General features: G+C 52.5%; 1 protein-coding gene across 4 annotated transcripts in view; it reads right to left on the bottom strand.

Annotated features, from left to right (window-relative positions):
• The window catches only part of GSE1 (Gse1 coiled-coil protein), a 416,570-nt gene that overhangs the window by 263,568 nt on the left and 134,653 nt on the right, over positions 1-18,349 (bottom strand). For all 4 annotated transcript variants that reach the window (XM_015600369.2, XM_015600371.2, XM_015600370.2 and 1 more), the window contains exon 2: positions 3,055-3,235. In XM_015600369.2, the coding sequence (XP_015455855.1) occupies positions 3,055-3,235 (181 nt within the window). The remainder of the gene's footprint in view (positions 1-3,054; positions 3,236-18,349) is intronic.

The raw sequence follows: 18,349 nt of genomic DNA, 5'->3' as shown, positions 1-18,349 counted from the left end.
CGTCCCCATCGCTGGTGATAAATTAGGAGTGTCCTCTCATTGGATTTTATACCGCATGCGAGTGACACACGAGAAATGGATCTTCCTTTGACTAAGGGCTTAAGAATATGGGAAAGAGCTGAGCGGGGGGCTTGCCCCCCTACAAGGGGAGGCCGGCTCGTGGCAAAGTTTTGGTTGCGCCCTTCTCCCACCAGCTGGAGACTGACCTATATCGACCGAGATTCGTGCATTGCCTGCCAGAGGAATCCCAGCCCTGAAGGTCCCCAGTTCCCCCACAGCTCCAAAGCTAAACTCTCTGCAGCCAGCAATGGCCAGCAATGGACCACACCCCAGGCAGACACTCTGAGTGCTGCACATGAGAACCACAAAGCCTCCGCGTTGTAGGTTGGCCATGTGTGTCCCTGGGAGCACTCGACCCAGCCACCTGGCCTAGCACACGGGCTCCTGGTGTGACAGCTTCCTTTCCCTGGCAAAGGCTGCTGTTACCATATATAAAACATTTGTAGGGAATAGAGGGTCAGAAATGGACTGTTGGGTAGTTATGCCCCAAGTAAATAGATGTGTCCCCCGACATGCCCAGAGCCCCTGTCCATCTGGAAGAGGCCCTGCCCTAGCCAGCACTGGCGCGGAAGCCATCATTGCAGGGGGCAGGACAGACAGTGGGGAGATTGAGAGGGGTTCAGAGCTCTAGTGAGAGGGAAAGTCAGGGTTATATACGCGCGCGTGTACGTGAGAGAGAGAGAGAGAGAGAGAGAGAGAATGAGTCCTGGTGCTCTTGTGTGCATGTGATTCTATTTGTGTGTGTATCCATGTGTCTATGTGGGTACCTTTGTGTGTTGTGTGTTTGCCAGGTCCATGTCTGTCCCTGTGTGTCCCTGCACCTGCGTGTGTCCACGTGTCTGAACATGCTCGTCCCCTGTGCCTATCCCGCCGTCCAGCTGGCAGCGCACAGCTGGCCCGGGGGCTGTGCCCACCCGCCCAATGAGAGGTGGCAGGTGTGTAATAAACCATTAGTCACTGTCACGTTTCCGAGCAGCAGCGGCCTCCCTAGGAGGGGCCTGACAGTGGGATGGGGCTCCTGGCAGGTCTCCGGCTGTGAAGCTACACCCCCAACCTCCAGGCAGGGCCGCAGCCTGACAGGAAGCAGCTGGTAGACATGAGCCTTATGCCCCTGCCCTGCCCCAGGCAGCCCCAGGGCAGGGGGCCAGGCCTCGTCTGTGTGTGCCAGTCCAGGGAGGGGTGGGTAGGGTCCCCGAAGGTCATGGTTTTGCAGGATATTATCCAGAGATGGGGGGGAACGGGCAGCTGGGGTGGAGACAGGTCAGGGGAACAGCCTCAGGGATGCTTCATGCTGTGTGGAGGAGGCGCCAGCTAGGTGACTAGGAATTACAAATAACAATGGCATGGACACCAGCCAGCACTTACAGGCACTGAGGGTGCCAGGACCTACACTGAACGCTCTTCATGTCCTAGTCAATTTAATTCTCATCCCTGCCCTGTGAGCCAGGCACTCCCATTAGCCTTCGTTCCCATTTCTCAGATGAGGAAACTGAAGCATGGAGTGGGAGAAGACACTTGTCCAAGGCTCTGAGTGTGCTGGAGGGGCTGGGCGAAATGGCTCCCCACAAAGCAACCCTGCCCACCACCCCTCTGCTGCCCGACCATTTATCCCCATCTGCCAGGGTCTGGAAGCCCCTCAGAGAGCTGCATGGCCCATGAGCTCCTGGTCAGCAGGGTCCGTCCCTGGCCCAAAGCCCAGCCCCTTCCCTTGCCAAGTCCACGTCACAGAGAGAAAGAGGCGGGGACTAGGGTTGCCCTGGAGATGGATGTCCTAGATGGAACCAGACCCGAAGGCGGGGCGGGCCGGCTTCCTCAACACCCCCCACCTGCCGGCCTGTCCCCTCCCAACTCTGCCCGTCTCTCAAACGAGCAGAGCCTTCAGACAGCTGCTCACACAGTGGACTGGCACAGGGGCAGGTGGGCTGGGGTCTCAGGACTCAGTCCTCTCAGGGGGCAGTGATGGGGCAGGACACACTTAGGGACCTACTCTGAGGGGTCTCACTGACAGAAATAGAGCCCAAGGAGCTACTCCAGGACCCTCCCAGGTAAGAACGCAGGCAGGTGTCATCACGTGCCAAAGTCCAGCCAAAGGGCCCAGCCTAGGATCCACTCACTGCCCCCAGCTTGGGGTCCAAAGACCCCACAAGCAATGCCCCAGGATCCACACTCACAGACCCATCAGCCAGCCTTTCTGTCATCGGGAAAGTGAGGACGTCTGACGGTGCCGAGATGGGCAGACAGGGTCTCCTTGACTGGTGGGGTTGCAGTGAAGTAGCCACACCGGTAAAGGGTGGGCAGTACCTTCCCCCAGCCAAACGCCCTCCTCCATGCTGGCCCAGCTGCGGTTAACACTCGAGAAAGACATGTGCCGGCACATGGCGCATTCGCAACTGAAAAACCCAGAAACCACCCCTGTGCCACGGGTGGGAGAGCGGGCACACGGGGGGTTGAGCGGTGCAACCACCGAACGGTACATGGCAGAGAAAAGGAGTTTGCCGTGGCAACCTGCAATAATACAGGTGCACTTTGCAGCACGGAGTGAGGGGAGCCAAGTCCAGGACACAGAGTTCGAATCGCCCGGAAAGCTAGACCATAGGATGTCTAGACAAACACAGGTGTGACGGAAAAAGCAAATGCAAGATGGTGGTTCCATCCAGGGGCTCAAGGATGCAGGAGCATCAAGGTTGATAGACTGTCTAGCGCCTGGGTTGGGTAGTGGATTCATGGGTATCTATTACATTATTCCTTAAAAATAAATGAGTGCATAAAGTAGAACATAGAGATAAATAAATACAGCACAACAAACAAAGGATGTCTGTGAGTCAAGGAGGAGCAGGTGTCGAGAAGCAGGAGACTCAGCCTCCAGGATCTCCCTCAGCATATGGCACCCATGGGGTGGAACTCGGAGCCTGAACTGGCTTTGGGGGTCCCCTTACTGCCAGTGGTTGCGCAATCTACTTCAGTTTCCAGAGATACAAAAGAGCTGGCATCTACCTGCGCCTGTGAGGTCTGGTCCGGCCCCATCCAGGCTGTTCTTCTGACACCGGGATGGCCCAAGCTCCTGGGTGGTCTTGGAGCCTTTGAGCAGGCTCTCTGCTGGTGTGCCCAACCGGGCCTCAGGCTCCCGGGCGGGAGGGTGGACGGCTGTTGGTGCCTCGAGAGATGCAGAGGTGACCTGGAATGACAGGAGGAGAGACATAGTGAGTCTTGGCCATGCCTGCCTGAAGGTGCCCAATGGGGGTGTCCCCCCCTCCACCATGGCCTGGCCTTTGTGGTCAGGGACTCAGTGTGACTGGCACAGGGCAGTGGAGAGCAGGTCCCTAGCATGGCCAGTGTGAGCGTCTTCCTTCTCTGCAAACCCTGCCCAGGGATACCAGACTGGTCGCTGGGCGCTGGGGTTCTACCCGCAGGCCCCATTGCCACCTGAGCCCCCTCAGCTCTGCATGAAAGTTGATAACAACTGCCTACTAGTAAGTTATAACTATAAAGATTAACCCAGCCAACCTTCAGTTCACCCTGCCTGGTAGTCATCCTATCCCCACTCCAACCCCTTTTTTTTTTGTAATTTTTAATTGTGATAAAATAGACATAACATAAAATATACCATCTTGACCATTTTCCAGTGTACAATCCAGTGGCATTAAGTCCATTCACGATGCTGTGCAACCATCACCATCCTTTTCCAGAACTTTTCTCTTTATCCCAAGTGGAAACTCTGTACCATTAAAACTAACTCCCCATTCCCCCTCCCTCAGCCCCTGGCGACCACTGTTCTACTTTCTGTCTCTATGACTTTGACCATTCTGGCCGTCCCATCCTTTTTTCACATCTGGGGAAACTGAGGCTCGGTGAAAGGTGACAGGAGTCTGAGGACGTGAGGCAGGGTGAGCCCAGGTCAGCCGGGCCTCAGATCCTGGGCTCTCTCCTCCGATCTCAAGGCTTGGGCAGGAAGCCAGGACCCTGTGGCAAGGGAGAGAGTAAGCTAAGCCCCTGTGTGGGTTTCAGGGCCTGAATAACCGATTGCAGCTCTTTGGGGGCTAGTCCCAGGGACTGGAGACCCCCACTTCCTGATTATGAGCTCCAGGGCCAGGATGGCAGTAGAAAAGCAACTTCATGTTGATCCAGTTTTTTTAAGGGGTTAGTACTATAAAACCAAAGTGCCTAAGAGAGATGGATGGCTCCAAATTCCTTGGGCGAGCACAGGCTCCACCAGCCCTACGTGCTAGAGACGGATAAATTTACTATTTGTTTCCGGGAACGCTTTAATTTATGGGATCCATATGGTGACACTGCCCAGACCACAGCCCCCGACAAATCCCACAGGCGTGCTGGTGGCTTTGGCTGGAGCCAGGAGAAGGCGGCACCTCGCTCCAGCACACGTCATTTATTCACTCGCTGGCTTGCTCAGGACTCAGGGGGGCCGTCAGCATGGCAGGGACCCTGGAGCCCCATGCAGATCCCACCCCGGCAGTTTTCAGCTGTTCTTGCAACTTTGCCCTAATTATCGCAGAAAATTCTGCCAGGCACGGAACTGCTGTGCCTGCCATTAGTCACAGGATGACCCGTCCAGCCAGCCCCAGGGACTATGGGAATTTGAACCCAAGCAGATAGGGAAAACTTGGCTGTCACAAAGCAACCATGGGTGGGGGCTAACACGGCTTTTAAGTAAAATACAGCAGATGGAAAAAGAGAATACTATTGGGCAAGAAGGGGTACAGAGACAAGCACTAACGGAGTTTAGTGGGAGAACTCCCCAAAGTTTTCCTAGAGGCAGGCTTCCTGGAGCAGACAGAATTTGAACTAGGCTTTCAAGGGGAGCAGGTTTTGGAAGGGAAGAGGGAGGACAGGATGGAAAGGAAGGAGAAGAGATTTGAATACACATCCCTGTGGGGGCCTGGAGTGTAAACCATAAACCGGGCACTGGGTGGCTGAGCAGCCCCGCTCGGCACCAACAGGGGTTGCATGGAGGTACTTGAACCCCAGCTTGCCAAATCTGATTTTTCAAGAGGCGGCTTGGAATTCATTTTTAAAAGCTGCGCTCTCGTGATTATTAAGTGCTGGTGACTAATTGAAAACATGTTAGAGCATCGCGTGCCCCCTCCCACACTGCCGGTGGGAGTGCAGTGTAACGTAAATGGTGTAGCCACCCGTGGCAGAACACAGCTTGGAGGTTCCTCAAAAGGTCAAAGATAGAGTTATCATGTGACCCCACAATTCCACGCCCAGGTAGATATGCAAAAGAGCCAAAAACGTGTGTCCACACAAAAACTTGTGGGTGAATGTTCATAACAGCACTCAGTCACACAGACGAATGAATTCTGCCAACGACCTGAATGAACTTGCAGGTGGGTCCCTCCCTAGTCCAGCTGCCACGTTCCAGCGCAACCAGGATGACACCTTGACCTGCAGCCTGTGAGACCCTCAGCAGAGGACCCAGCTGAGCCACATGATGATAAATGTGTTGTAAGCTGCTAAATCTGTAGTCGTTTGTTACGCAGCAGTGGATAACTGATACAATCTGTAAAGCTCTAGAATAGTACCCAGCCCAGATATAAATGTTCACCAGCACCATTGTGTGCCAAGCCGTGTGCCAGAAACACAAGGGGATGGAAGCCGGTCTCTTCTCTGGTCTAGCGCTTCCTACTACTTTGATTCTCTCTAGAAGTAAAACTATTTCACATTCTTTCTCCTGCACTTGTCAGCAGTGCCCAGGACTCCCTGGGGCAGGGGGCTCTATCAACAGTCAATATTAATGGACGGGTGAGGCTGCCAGACACACGCAGTGCTGTGAATATGGATTACCTCATGCGAACCTCATCTTAGGTGGATGCAAGTTCTCTGACAGACCATCAGACGGAGGCAGAGAGACACCTTTCCTCGCCCTTCAAAGCCGAATTTACAATTCCTCTCTAACAAAGAGCAGGCCCTTGAACCAACACATTCATTGTGCCTTCTCTCTACCAGAGCTACGAGTTCCAGGCTCGGGGTCGGTCTTAATTGAAAGTACTATTAGGGCCGGGCCTGGGACTTATATTCCCCATGGCCTCTCACTCCCAGAGAGCGGCAGCATCTCAGAGCTCATGGAGCCCCTCGAAGCCAGAGCGGGATAAACACAATTCTTCCCTTTATTTCTCTGGACTGGGGCCACTGCATTTAATAAGCAAAGGCCAAAGCGGGGAGGGGATTCCCAGGGTTCTTTAACATAAAAGGGGATTGCAGCCCACCCCTGGATCTCCCAGTGAGCTCTCGCAGTGTTACACTTTCTCCAGGGAATAAGTGGTCTCTGAGCACAGACTCAGGGTAGATTTGGGGGGTGGGGGTGGAGTGGAGAAGGCAGACACCACACCCTGCTCCAAAGGGGACCACCATGCTGTGGTATTAGTGCCCTGTTTGATTTTATTAACTGTATTAGTGCAAGAGATCCCCACGTCGGACGACCTCTGCTGCATTGTTTTTTAAAGATTTATTGGATGCAATTCATATACCATACAATTCACCCAATGAAAGCGTACAACTCAATGGCTTCTGATATGTTCATGGAGTTGTGTAACCATTTCCAAAATCCATTTTAGAACATTTTTATCACCCTAAGAAGAAACCTCACACCCATTAGCAGTCACTCTCCACTCCCTCCCCTCCAGCCCCTGGAAACCACAATCTCTTTTCTATCTCCGTGTGCCTGCTCTGGATATTTCGTATAAATGGAATCCTACAATACGTGGCCCTATGTGTCTGGCTTCTTTCCCTCAGCATCATGGCTCCCAGGCTCAGCCACGTTATAATGTGCAAATCGTATATTTTTAAAAACAAGGGACGTTCCAGTTTGAGGGCTCACAACAGCCTAGAGGTCGCTGGACAGAGCGCCCAGGACTTCTCTCTCCAGCAGCCTCTCTGGCAGAAACTGGAAGCTATTCCTAGAGCCTGCTTCCCTCTCCCTCCCAGGTACCCAGCCAGACTCTATCGGCCTCTCTGCAGCAGGGTCCTCGCCCCTTTCCCCAGCTGGGAGATCTTAGCAAAGTGACTTAACCTCTCCCAGACTCAGTTTCCCCTTCTGGAAAATGAGAGTGATATAACACAGTGACTGCCTACCTCTCAGAGGGATGGTGGAGGGAATTAGATGAATTAAACGAGTTATTTCTGTTACAGCACTTGGCACATAGGAAGTGCTCAAGAAACAGCAGCTGATCTCATGATCTGACAGCCTAAGTATCTGGAACAAGAGTCAAAGGGGCGCAGTGGCTGGAGACCTCGAAAGGGGCGGGTGTGTGTGTGTTGGGAAAGGCTTTATGGCCTTGGCCTTGGGCGGTTTCGGCCCCCGCTGGCAGAGCTGCCTTTTAGTCCTCTTGCCAGCTGCTGGCCTGGAGCCCCAAGGCAGTCCAGGGATCCCTGCAGTCAGGAGGAAAGGATCTGGGGCATGTGCTTCCCTGCTTTTCCTGATCACCCTGAATCTTCTCTTTGTTTCCAAGTTAGCTCAAGATGCACTCCAGGAAGCTGGCTGTGCCAGCCTTGAGTAGAGCAGACCTGGGACTGAGTCCTGAGTTGCTGCTGGCATAACCAGGAGTAACAGGGAAGTCACGACTGCTCTGACCTCAGTTTATGCCTCTGGGAAATGGTCCAGTAATGCCTACCCTAGATTTATTGAGCACCTACTGTGTGCCAGGTGCCCGCTGAGCACCTCATGTTAGAAGCCCCTATAATCCTCTCTACAACCCTACCTTAACTGCCACTGTGTAGAGGAGGAAACGGAAGCACAGAGAAGTCAAGTCAGCGGCCCAAGGCCACCCAGCCAATCAAAGTCAGAGCTGAGAAGCCAGGCCGGTGTTGCGCACCCTGTCAGGTATCTAGACTCCACAGTGTGACCGTGACAGGGAACAGACTCTAGAAGACAGAAGAGGAGATGCCAGTACCTGGATGGCACAAAAGAATGCAGTATCACCTTCCTTTCGCACTGAGGAAATATCAGGCGCAGACAGGAAACCAAGTTCAAGGAGAGATGCAGCCTCCCTACAAACATCGACAGCCGGGTGCATGCCTTGGCTTAGAAGGCTGGGTGGGCACGACCGAGGAGTACCTCCCGGGCTGGTTGAAGACCTCTGTCACCTGTGAGGGCCATGCAAGTCACAGGACTGGTGCCACCTGCCCCGAAGGGAAGTAAGGGGACACAGGCTGGCCTTGCCACGGGGGTCCCTCCTCCCACTTTCCTGGTTCCCACCAGAGTCCACCCACAAAGACACTGTGCTCAGCCCGCTCTGGTAGGATTTCCTGTTCTGCGCCGCAAGCTGGTGCGTCAGAGGTCGAAAAACAGTATTTTACGCCCCTTAATTCCTTGTAACAGCTCTGTAATGACAAGCAGAGAACTCTAAATACTGCAATAAAGGGACCGATAAGGCTCTGGGTCAGAGGGAGATGAAGCTGCCGAATGCAGAGTCCCCGATAAGCAGACAACTAAGGGTTATTAAATGTGCGGCACAGACTAGGCGTAATTGGGAAGTTATTAGATATGGAATACACACAGCACCCAGTAAATGAGTAATCAGGGACTAATTAAGCTTGTGCAACACAGCAGATCATGCTAGAGAGGCTGGTGGCTGCCACATCTGTGACAGCAATTAGGGGTGCTCCGGCTGCAGTGCTTGGTTGGGGGGGGCAGCCACCAGCTCCAGTTGATCCGACTCATCCCCATTGGAGTCCCCCCAGGTGTTCCCACCTCTCAGGGACTGAAGGGAGGTAGGGAGGGACCAGGCTCATCGAGCCTTGAGAACAACAGAAGCCTGAGTGGACACAGGGGCCAGGACTTGGGAAAATAAAATGGCTTTGCCCCTGGCTTCAAGTCTGGATAGATTCATTGCAGCCACCAAGAGGACAGAAACAGTCATCACTGTCCACCTGGATGATCTGCAAAGTGTGTGCACAGAACCACCTCCTGGAGTTTTGCAATGATTCTGTCAGGTAGGCCAGGTGGAGAGTATGACCAACTTACTTTATAGATAGAGAAACCAAGGCTAAGAGGACAGGAAGTAGACAGAGACCGCTCAGCCTCGCTACCCTTCCAGGAGGCACAGGGTACCTTACCCCGGGTGTCTGGGCAAGAGGAAGGCCTGGTGTTTCTCAGAAGGGTGGTAGCCAAGCCCAGTGGAGTAAAAGGGGCCAGGTGCAGTTATGTGGCCAACGAGAAAGAGAAAGAACATGGTCCTGGGCACTCTTTTTAATGTCTTTGGGCCTCAGCTTCCTCTCTGAAAAAGAGGGTGCTGAGAGTTATGCCCACAGTGCAGGGTGGTCAAGAGGATGCCCGGGTTAGGATTCGTGCAGCCCAGCACAGGCTTGACACACAGGATGCCTGTGAATGCACCTGTTAAAGAGAGAAAGAGGGGGAGCCCGGCCCCATCCACCTCAGTGAACCAGAAAGTCCTAGTTCAAGATGGGGAGGCTGCCAGGGCTGAAGAATCTCTGGGTTCAGCTGAAATTGGGGGGTGTTTTCAAGCTTTAGTGTAAGGGTCATGATCTTAAAGTAGGAAGCTTGGGGCAAAAATGGTTGGGGCTTTCAATGGCTGCAGCTATATGAGGATAGCACATACTATGTGCTAAGTCCAAGGCCAATCTTTGTACGCACCAGCCCATTAAGCCTTAGACAGCCCTGGGGACCAGGAACTGTTAGATCTCATTATATATATGAGGCAACTGAAGCACAGAAAGGGCAAGTCACTTGCAGTGTTGGGCCCACTGTGCGGGATGGGCAGGTAGGGCACGATGCCTCTGAGATCCATATTGGAAAGTGGGAGTTTGCAGCTAATAGCACTCAGAGCCTCGGGAGACACACCTGGGTAGGTGTGGCTAAGAAGGGTGGGGCCACAAGGAGGCTGGCAGGATATTCGACAGTAGGCAGGCATGCCCAGCTTCTGCTGCTTTTGTGGCTGAAGGGAATATTCTAGAAGGCAAGACCTAGGCCTCCTCCCTAAGGGAAGCCACTATGGCAGCCAACTGTCCCTTTCAAGGTCTGGGACGGAGCAGGATTCTGCAATTGAGGAGTTCGCTGTTTCCAGAGGCAAGAGTGCCTCCCCATGGCTGTCAGGCAACAGGGTGCAGGTGCCGCTGGGGAATCCAGCTCAGGCCCAGGGTGGGGGAAGAGAGCCTTCCAAGACATGAAGGCCCTGCAAGTCCTTGACACTGGCCCCCAGGGCCACCTCCTGGAGGCCAGCAGGGGGAGCTAGACTGAGATCTGACCAACTACTGCCAGACTCTCCTGGGGTCCCCCTCCTCCATCCCTGCTGGTACCTGCTGTGCCTACTGACCTCTTCCTGCTTTCCAGGGAGAGAGCCTCCTGCCAGTCTTTGGGCACAGGGCCCTGCCTGCTCCACCCCAGCCACGTCTGGGCCCGGTGATCTTTCCAAAACACCGTACTCAACCTGCCAACCCCCTGTGTAAAATCCTTTACCAAGGTTCTGACCCCTCCACGTGGTATCCAAGAGCCATGTGATTTGGCCCAGCCTAGTTTTTCACACATCTGTCGTACCTCACATCCATCCACCCACCTACACAGCAAACCATCATCTACCCACCCAGCCATCCACCTGTGTGTCTGTCCATCTGTTCATATGTCCATCCATCCACTGTCCATTCATTTATCTGTCCATTTATCCATCTGTCCATCCATCCATCCATCTGTGTATCCATCCATCTGTCCATCCAACTAATAAACATTTATTAAGCACCTATTATGGGCCTGGCACTATGCTTTGGATACAGTAGCAAACAAAACAGTTAAAAATTCCTGCCCCTTAAGGAGCTGATATTCCGGTTAGGGGAGAGAGATAGTAAATAAACACACATTCACATATCAGCTGGTAGGAAGTTCCAGAAAGACAAATAGAAAGAGATAGAAGGAGGGTGGGTGGGGTAGAATTTTCCATAGGTTGGCCCCATTGTGAAAGGGACATTTGTTCAAAGATTTGAAGGAAACAAGGAAGCTAGCCATGGACATAGATATTTTGAGGGAAGGGTATTCCAGGTAGAGGGAACACCAAGCACGATGGCCCTGAGGCAGGAACACGTTTGCAAACTTTTTTGAAAAGGCCAAGTAGTAAGTATTTTCAGATTTGTGGACAAAACGGTCTCTGTTGACCCAGCTTTGCCATCATAGCACTAAAGCACCTTAGACAACATGAAAATGAAAAATGTGTAGCTGTTCTAATAAAACTTTATGAACATAACAATTTGAATTTCACATAATTTTCACGTTGTGAAATATTGTTCTTCCTTTGATTTTTTTTTTTTTTTTTTTTGCAGCCATTTAAAAATGTAAAAACCTTTCTTAGTTCATGGATGGTACAAGCACAGGCTGTGGGTGGGATGTGGCCTACAGGCTGCAGTTTGCTGATCCTGTTTTAGAAGCAGCCAGGAGGCCTATGTGGCTGGAGGGGTGTCTGTGGAAGAAGGGGAGCAAGCCTTGACTCAGAGCAGAGGCAAGGCTGGGAGAAATGATGGATGGTGAACTGCTGCAGAGGCACCCACTAGTTTACCTAAATCCGACTGATGCACCGTGAGGGACTGCAGAAGGACGCATTGCATCATGCCCACATGTGCGCCTGCAATGCTAGGCTCATTACCTTCCCTTCTCCCCTCCAGGCATCCTGGAGGGGCTAAGGCAGATGCAGAAACCGGCCTGCCTGTTTCAAATCCCAGTCCTAAACCTATGAGCTGTGTGCCTTCGGGCAAGTGAGTCTACCTCTCTGGGCCTTGGCTTTCCAGTCTGTAAAATGGTGAGGGCTCCTTGGGCAGGGCTGAGGCTTGGTTCAGTGTTCTGGGTAGAAGCAATATGAGGGTATGCTCATGAGCTGCTGTCAATGTTCACAAGCCCCACTTCCAACCCTTGATGCACTCTGCTTCTCCCCTGCCTGAAATGTCACTCCCCAATTCTCTGTCTCCTCCTCAGTCAGGATTTGTCTGCCTCCTCTGGGCTCTATCCCCAGCTCTCCTTCCCTGGCAGAGTTGGGCATTCCCCGAGCTCACCTTCATTAGTGCCCGTACCCTAGTGCCGCAGACTTCTGCCCCCCAGACTGTCACCGTACCGCTGGATGCCACCATGTAACCTTTGCCCTGACACAGTGTCCCCAATACAGGAGATACCTGAATTATGGAAATAACCATGTGGAGGGCTGGAGGAACAGTGTTTTTGGCATGGGGAACAGTCCATGCAAAGGCCCTGAGACAAGAGTGTGCCTGATGTATTGGAGGAACAGCAAGGGGGCCTGTGTGGCTGGAGAGGAGCAAGGGAAGCAATGGGGTCACACTGCAGCGGGACCGATGGACCTCGGTCAGGACTCTGCCTCTCATTTGGAATGAGGTGGGAGCCCAGGACGGTCTGAGCCGACGAGAAACGTGATCTGATTTTTGTTTTTGTTTTGATTTTAACTTTTTATATTGAGATGCTTATAAATTCATTCACACGCAGGGGTAAGAAATAATACTGACAGATCCCACGTACCCTTTACTCAGTTCCCCCAATGGAAGAATCTTATCAAACTATAGCACAAAGTCACCAGCAGAATATTGGCACTGATGACTCATCTGCCTTCTGCCGATTTCTCCAGTTTGACTTGTCCTGTCCATGTGTGTATTTCGTCCTCCACGATGTTATCACTGGCATAGGTTCCCATATCCACTGCCACAGTTACGGTACAGAAAGTTCCATCGCCAGCATGCTCGCGACACTCTTTGACAAGCATACCCTCCTCCCTTCTGCCCCTGCCCCCAAGCTGGGCAGCCCCTGGTTTTCAGTTCTCCATTTCTCTAGCTACGACATTTTGAGCATGTTATGTAACTGCCATTGCACAGCATGTAACCCTTTGGGACTGGCCATGTCCACTCAGCGCACTTCCCTGGGGCTGTGTGCAGATTCCTGAGCTTATTGGTAAGTTTGTTCCTTTCTACTGTGGAGCAGCAGTGATCCACAGCGTGGCTGCGCCACAGCCTGGAGGCCTGTTTGCCTGATTTAGGTGGAGCGAAGCCTTCCCAGCGAGTTCCGCTGCTTCCTTTGCCACGGCCTTTGCCTCACATCCCAGCATGGCCCCGCCTTGTGTCTTCAGAGTCTGCACTTAGCCTCACCTGAGAGCTCTCCATTCAGGGCCTGCACCCTCCACGTATGAACTGTCGCCTCGCTTATCTGTCGTGACGCTTCCTGGCATCACTTTCGATGGCCCGAGCTGGGGAGGTCAGGTGGCTTATTGACAGTAACCCTCCTCTCATGCTCCCTGTCCAAATGTGGATCAGAGAGGTTTAGCAACCTGTCAAACGTTACACATCTGGAAGATGGGCAGAAGCCTGCCCTAGTGAGCTGAAATGATCACAAAGACAGATTCCGAGGATAAAGTAAGAGCCAGGGGGTGGGGAGGCTTTGCCCTGGGCTCTGTGGGGGCTCAGCTCAACCTTGTGCCTCCACCAAAGGGGGCTTGCCCACTGCAGGTGAACATGACATAATTACTGTGGAAGGAACTGCGCCGTCTCACCCAGGGCAGTCAGTTTATCAAGCGCTGACAGTGCATTAGCTAAGTGATCACTAGACTATTAATTTTTTTCCCCAGCCCTTGCCAGGGGTATTACAGTGAAAAATGGCAGCTTAACCGCAGGGAAATTCTTCAGGGTGACAAAAATAAAAATAGCTCTAATTGAAGTTGATAGAAATTATACCCTTTAAAAACACACGTCGGGGTGCACTGGCTATAATGTAAATTAATGCCGGGGCAGGGTTTCTGTCACAGGATCATAGAAACACGATGACAGCCATAGCAAACAGCCTCACGGGGCGTCACATCTGCTTGGTTGCTGCTTGGCTGGGCCTGGCAGTGTCAGGGGAGGTGGCAGGCACAGGCTGGAGGCTGGTGCCCATGGGCCTGCAGATACAACCTTGCCTGCTCATCGATTCCCCGCAGAGGGACGAGGGGGCAGGAAGGCACCGCGGGCCCTTCTCGACTCCACACCGGAGAGTGTGGGAATGTCTTGGGTGTCGTCCAGGCCCAGAGGCAGAGGTCGTTGGACCCTTCACAAGCCAAGTCACTGCCCCAGCCACCTGCCGCCATCACCAGGCCTTGCGTTCTAAAGCTAGATGCTGACTTTAAACTTATACATTAAAACACGTTAATAGCAGAGGTCCCAGAAAATTTAGAAAGATTCCGATGTCTGGCACACAGTGGCGAATCATCTTTCAGCGGCCGAAGAGGTTTCAATTCAGCATATGAAAGAATAACAAATATAACGGCAATAATGGTAATAAACACAGGATAGCATCTGCTCTGTGATCCGCACTGTTGTAAGTACTTTCCACATATTTTAATTCACTTAGTCCTCGCAGCAACTTGTGAGGTAGACACTGTCATTATCATCCTCATTTTCCAGATATGGAAACACATCTGGAGGGCTAGGGAGGTTGTGTAACCTGTCTGGGGGGGACAATCGAGGGCAGAGCCAAGAGCTGAGCCAGCTAAAAGGCCTCCCAGCCGCCCTGCTGAGTGCCTTTCAGCCCAGCTAAGGGATGAGCCCCTCACCTGCAGACATGCAGCAAGTACCCAGCTTGCTGCCAAGTCCAAACTCAGAACACACCGTGTGCTGCTGTGCTAGGGCGGGGCCTGCACACCTGCACTTATTTTTAAATGACCTGTACAATTTACATCCAGTGTGGCTACACTCTTACCTGTTGAGATTAACATTTCGCCTAAACTTCATAAAGCCCCCTTTCTGAGCACAAAGCTGTGCTGGGTGTGCATGGGGGCAGGGGGTGTGTCAGAGAACAAAGCAGATCTAGGAATTAATTTAAGAATATTTGTCAGGCCCCTGCCCTGTGCCAGGCACTGTTCGGGGTGCTGGAGATTCAACAGTGAGCAAGACAGGGAAAGTTCTAGGCCTCCTGCCCTTGACGTTTCAGTCGGAGGAAGGCAGGCAGTGGCACAGTCACTCATCCTGCGTCCACAGGAAACATGAAAGTCATCAAAAATGAAAATTCAAACATGGGCTCACGGGGTAAAGAGACAATTCAAGAATCTAAGAATTTGACCAGCAAAGGATTTTAAATTTAATCTTAAGAAACAAGAATAAAAGGAAAGACTAGAAAGACTCTCTCGTTTTCTCCCTCTCTTTCCACACACACACACGCGCGCGCGCGCACACACACACACACACACACACACACCCAGGGAAAGAAATCTAATCATGGAAGAAACTGAGAAGACAGTGATTTCCGTGGCTTTTCACTGCCGTCCTTTGTGAAAAGATCTGAAAGGAATAATTGGTGTGAGTCCCCATTGAGGTGGAAAAGGAGAAGTAAGAGCGGGAAGTAAAGGTAGGAGCTTCTAGAAAGGGCACAGCACGCAGGCAAGTCCTGCCAGAGCCTGGTCAGCTCTGCTGGGCATTTGTTCAGAGAAATCACAGGAGACACAAGCAGATCCCGGGGCCGGGTGAAGACACGTGTGCCCCTTTCCCAAGAGGAAAAAGATGCCCCAGGATGGAAATGACGGGCCCGCCAGCCTGGCATCAACACCCAGGGAAAATCTAAAACATCATTGAGGAGCAAATCAATCACAGCCACATAAAATAGCATAAGAATTACTATGTGGCCACTGGCCTGGCTGTGGGAGGGGAAAATGACACCAGAGCCAGCTAAGTCCCTTCAGCGCAAGAGTGGCTGATGCTCCCAGAGAGGGAAGCAGGTGTGAGGGGACCTACGTGATCCTGCCCTGCATTTACTCTGCCCGCAACAGCCATCGGGTCAGGCCCAGAACACCTGGGGTCACAGGTGACAGCTGTGACCTCATGTAAACACCTGCCCGACTCTTAAACTCGAGAATGCTAACAGGATAAGCTGCTGTGTGACTTGGCCTGTCATGTGCCAGGATGAGCTCTGCACCATCACGTCAGTTCATTCTCAAGCAACAATGTCAGTAATAGGGGGCTGACATCTATTAAAGCTTGCCTGGTTTCAGTCACTGACTCCTTCACTATGGGCTGTGTGGCCACAGGGAAGTTACTAAACTTCTCTGGGCCCCAGCTTCCTCATCTGCAAAATGGTCATATAATGGCAGTACCCACCTCACAGAAAAAAAAAGATCTTAGAATACCTGGGCCCTGCTCGGTAGAGCCTAGCTGGTTTTATTTCTCCTTCTGGCAACCCCGTAAGATAATTATTTAATGTCATTTATGTGCCAAGCTCTGTTCAAATGCTTTACAAATCTTAACTTGCTTGATCCTCCTAACATGCCGATGAGGTAGGGTCTCCTACTACACACCCATTTTATGGATGAGGAGATTGAGGCACAGAGGAGATAAGTCAGCCGCCCCAGGTCATGTACCCAGGTGCTGTCATGCTGTCATCCTCAGTCTGTACTATTAACCTTCACGCAAAATTGTCCCCTAGAACAGCCTGGGAAATTGCAACGGGGCTTAGGGTACTTCCGTTGTACAAAGGTTAAGCAGCTTAATGTAAACAGCTGGTTAAAGGTGAAGCAAGATCCAGGTGGAGGCAACGCCAGAGACTGGGAAGGGTGAAGACCTAATAGTAAGAGGATCGGAAAGAAGAATCAAGTGAGCAGTAAATGGGGAGGGGGAGACAAGGGTGGGTGAGTCAGCCCTTTCCCAGAAGAGAGGGAGAGAGAGACGGAGGGAGAGAGAGGGGAAAGGAGGGAGCGGGTGGGAGAGAGGGAGGGGGTGGGGGGAGGGAAGGCCATGCTGAGCCTGGAAGCTGGAGGCTCCAAGAGGAGGGAGGGACCCTCCCTCTGTCCTGCATCCATTTTCCAGATCTTTATTCCGATACTGGGTTTCTTTTGATCACTATGAAAAAGAAAAAGCACCACTTACACCTGAAGAGCTGTGAGCAGGGACGTGGATGGCAGAGCGAGCGGGGCTGGGAAGGGATGGAGGCGCTGGCTTGCTTTGTGTGTTCTGTCTCGTTGCGAAGATGAATGAGAGCTTAGGGAGGGTTCCGTCACCCCCAAACCTCAGAGGTGGGAAGAACCTGAAATGTCATCTGTCTCATGTTTCTCAAACTCTGGGATGTGTCCCACATGAGAGCAATTTTTAAAAAGGGAAATGGAAGAGAATAAAAAAATACTGGAGTGCATCACATGTAGTAAAAATGTCATTTTGTGAAACTTCTGTTTCCGGTACCAAATGTACTGTCAGCATCACCTCAGACCCAAGCACTCAGGACTCCTGCCCCAGGCCCTGTATTTAGAAGCCCTCCCAGCTCTGGCCCTCCCCGAGCTGTCCCAGGGGGCAAGGAGTCTGTGGGGCCAAGGGGTAACCCCACAGCCCACCCCTGCTCTCAGGTCATGTCCTGGTTCTAGGACCGGGTCTCCCTGCTGGCAGGCCTGGGACCACATCCACAGCTGTGCAGGCCTTCCTCCATTATGTCCTCCTGAGGGGGCTACCTGCTGGGAGAGCCCATCCAAAAGGTGGCCAAGGGCGGTACCGCGGGAGCGTAGGCAGGTGGGCTGGGCGTCCACATGAGTGAAGCCTGTGTGATGAGGAACACGGCGGCCAGGCAAGAAGAGAAGAGAAATGGCACAAGTCTCCATTCATCCCGTGCCCCAACCCTCCAGATGCTCAGGCAAACCTGGGTGTGTGTACGTGTGTGTGTGAGAACATAGGCATTCGTTGCATGTGGATGGCATGTGTGAATATGTGTGTGTGCCTTGTGTGGGCATGCGTAGGCACATGTGTATAGGTCCGTGTGTGTACATACCCTATAGGCATGTGGCTTGTGAGTGAGCATGTGGATGTGCACGTGCGAATGCATGTGGGCGTGTGTGTGTGTGTGTGTGTGTGTGCATGCTCGGTTGTGAGTCTCTGCCCCTGTTCAGTAGCTCACAGTCCAGCAGGGTGGAGGGAACTGCCAGGTCTACACCATTCGCCAAGGGGGTGGGTGGTCTGATTCTGTGAGACCTCTGCCCTACCCTCCCCCCAGGAGTTCCCTTAATGGTGGCATCTGTGAAACTCTGTCTTCAAAGTCTGATGCGCAGATGGGGAGCTCCTTGAGCGAACCCTTGCCAATCCCTGGCCCAGAGCCAGGCTTCGTAAACGTTTGTTGAATGAATAATTGATAGAAGAAACAAAGGCTAAAAAATCCAACAGCCAGGCCCCAAACACTACTCAGTCACACATAGCAGAAGGGTTAATGGATGCTGTCAAATAACCTGGTGATCACCAAAGCCTAAGACACAGCCCAGAGACTTCCAAAAGGACCCCCACCCGCACTCCAGCCAGGGCCAGCCCCGTGCCAATCTGTCACAGCTCCAAGACACTGGGG

The sequence above is a fragment of the Pteropus alecto genome, unplaced genomic scaffold, assembly GCF_000325575.1.
Source record: "Pteropus alecto unplaced genomic scaffold, ASM32557v1 scaffold7, whole genome shotgun sequence".
Classification (NCBI taxonomy): domain Eukaryota; kingdom Metazoa; phylum Chordata; class Mammalia; order Chiroptera; family Pteropodidae; genus Pteropus; species Pteropus alecto.
The sequence above is the reverse complement of the archived record's forward strand: the minus strand, read 5'-3'. Positions and strand labels throughout refer to the sequence as shown.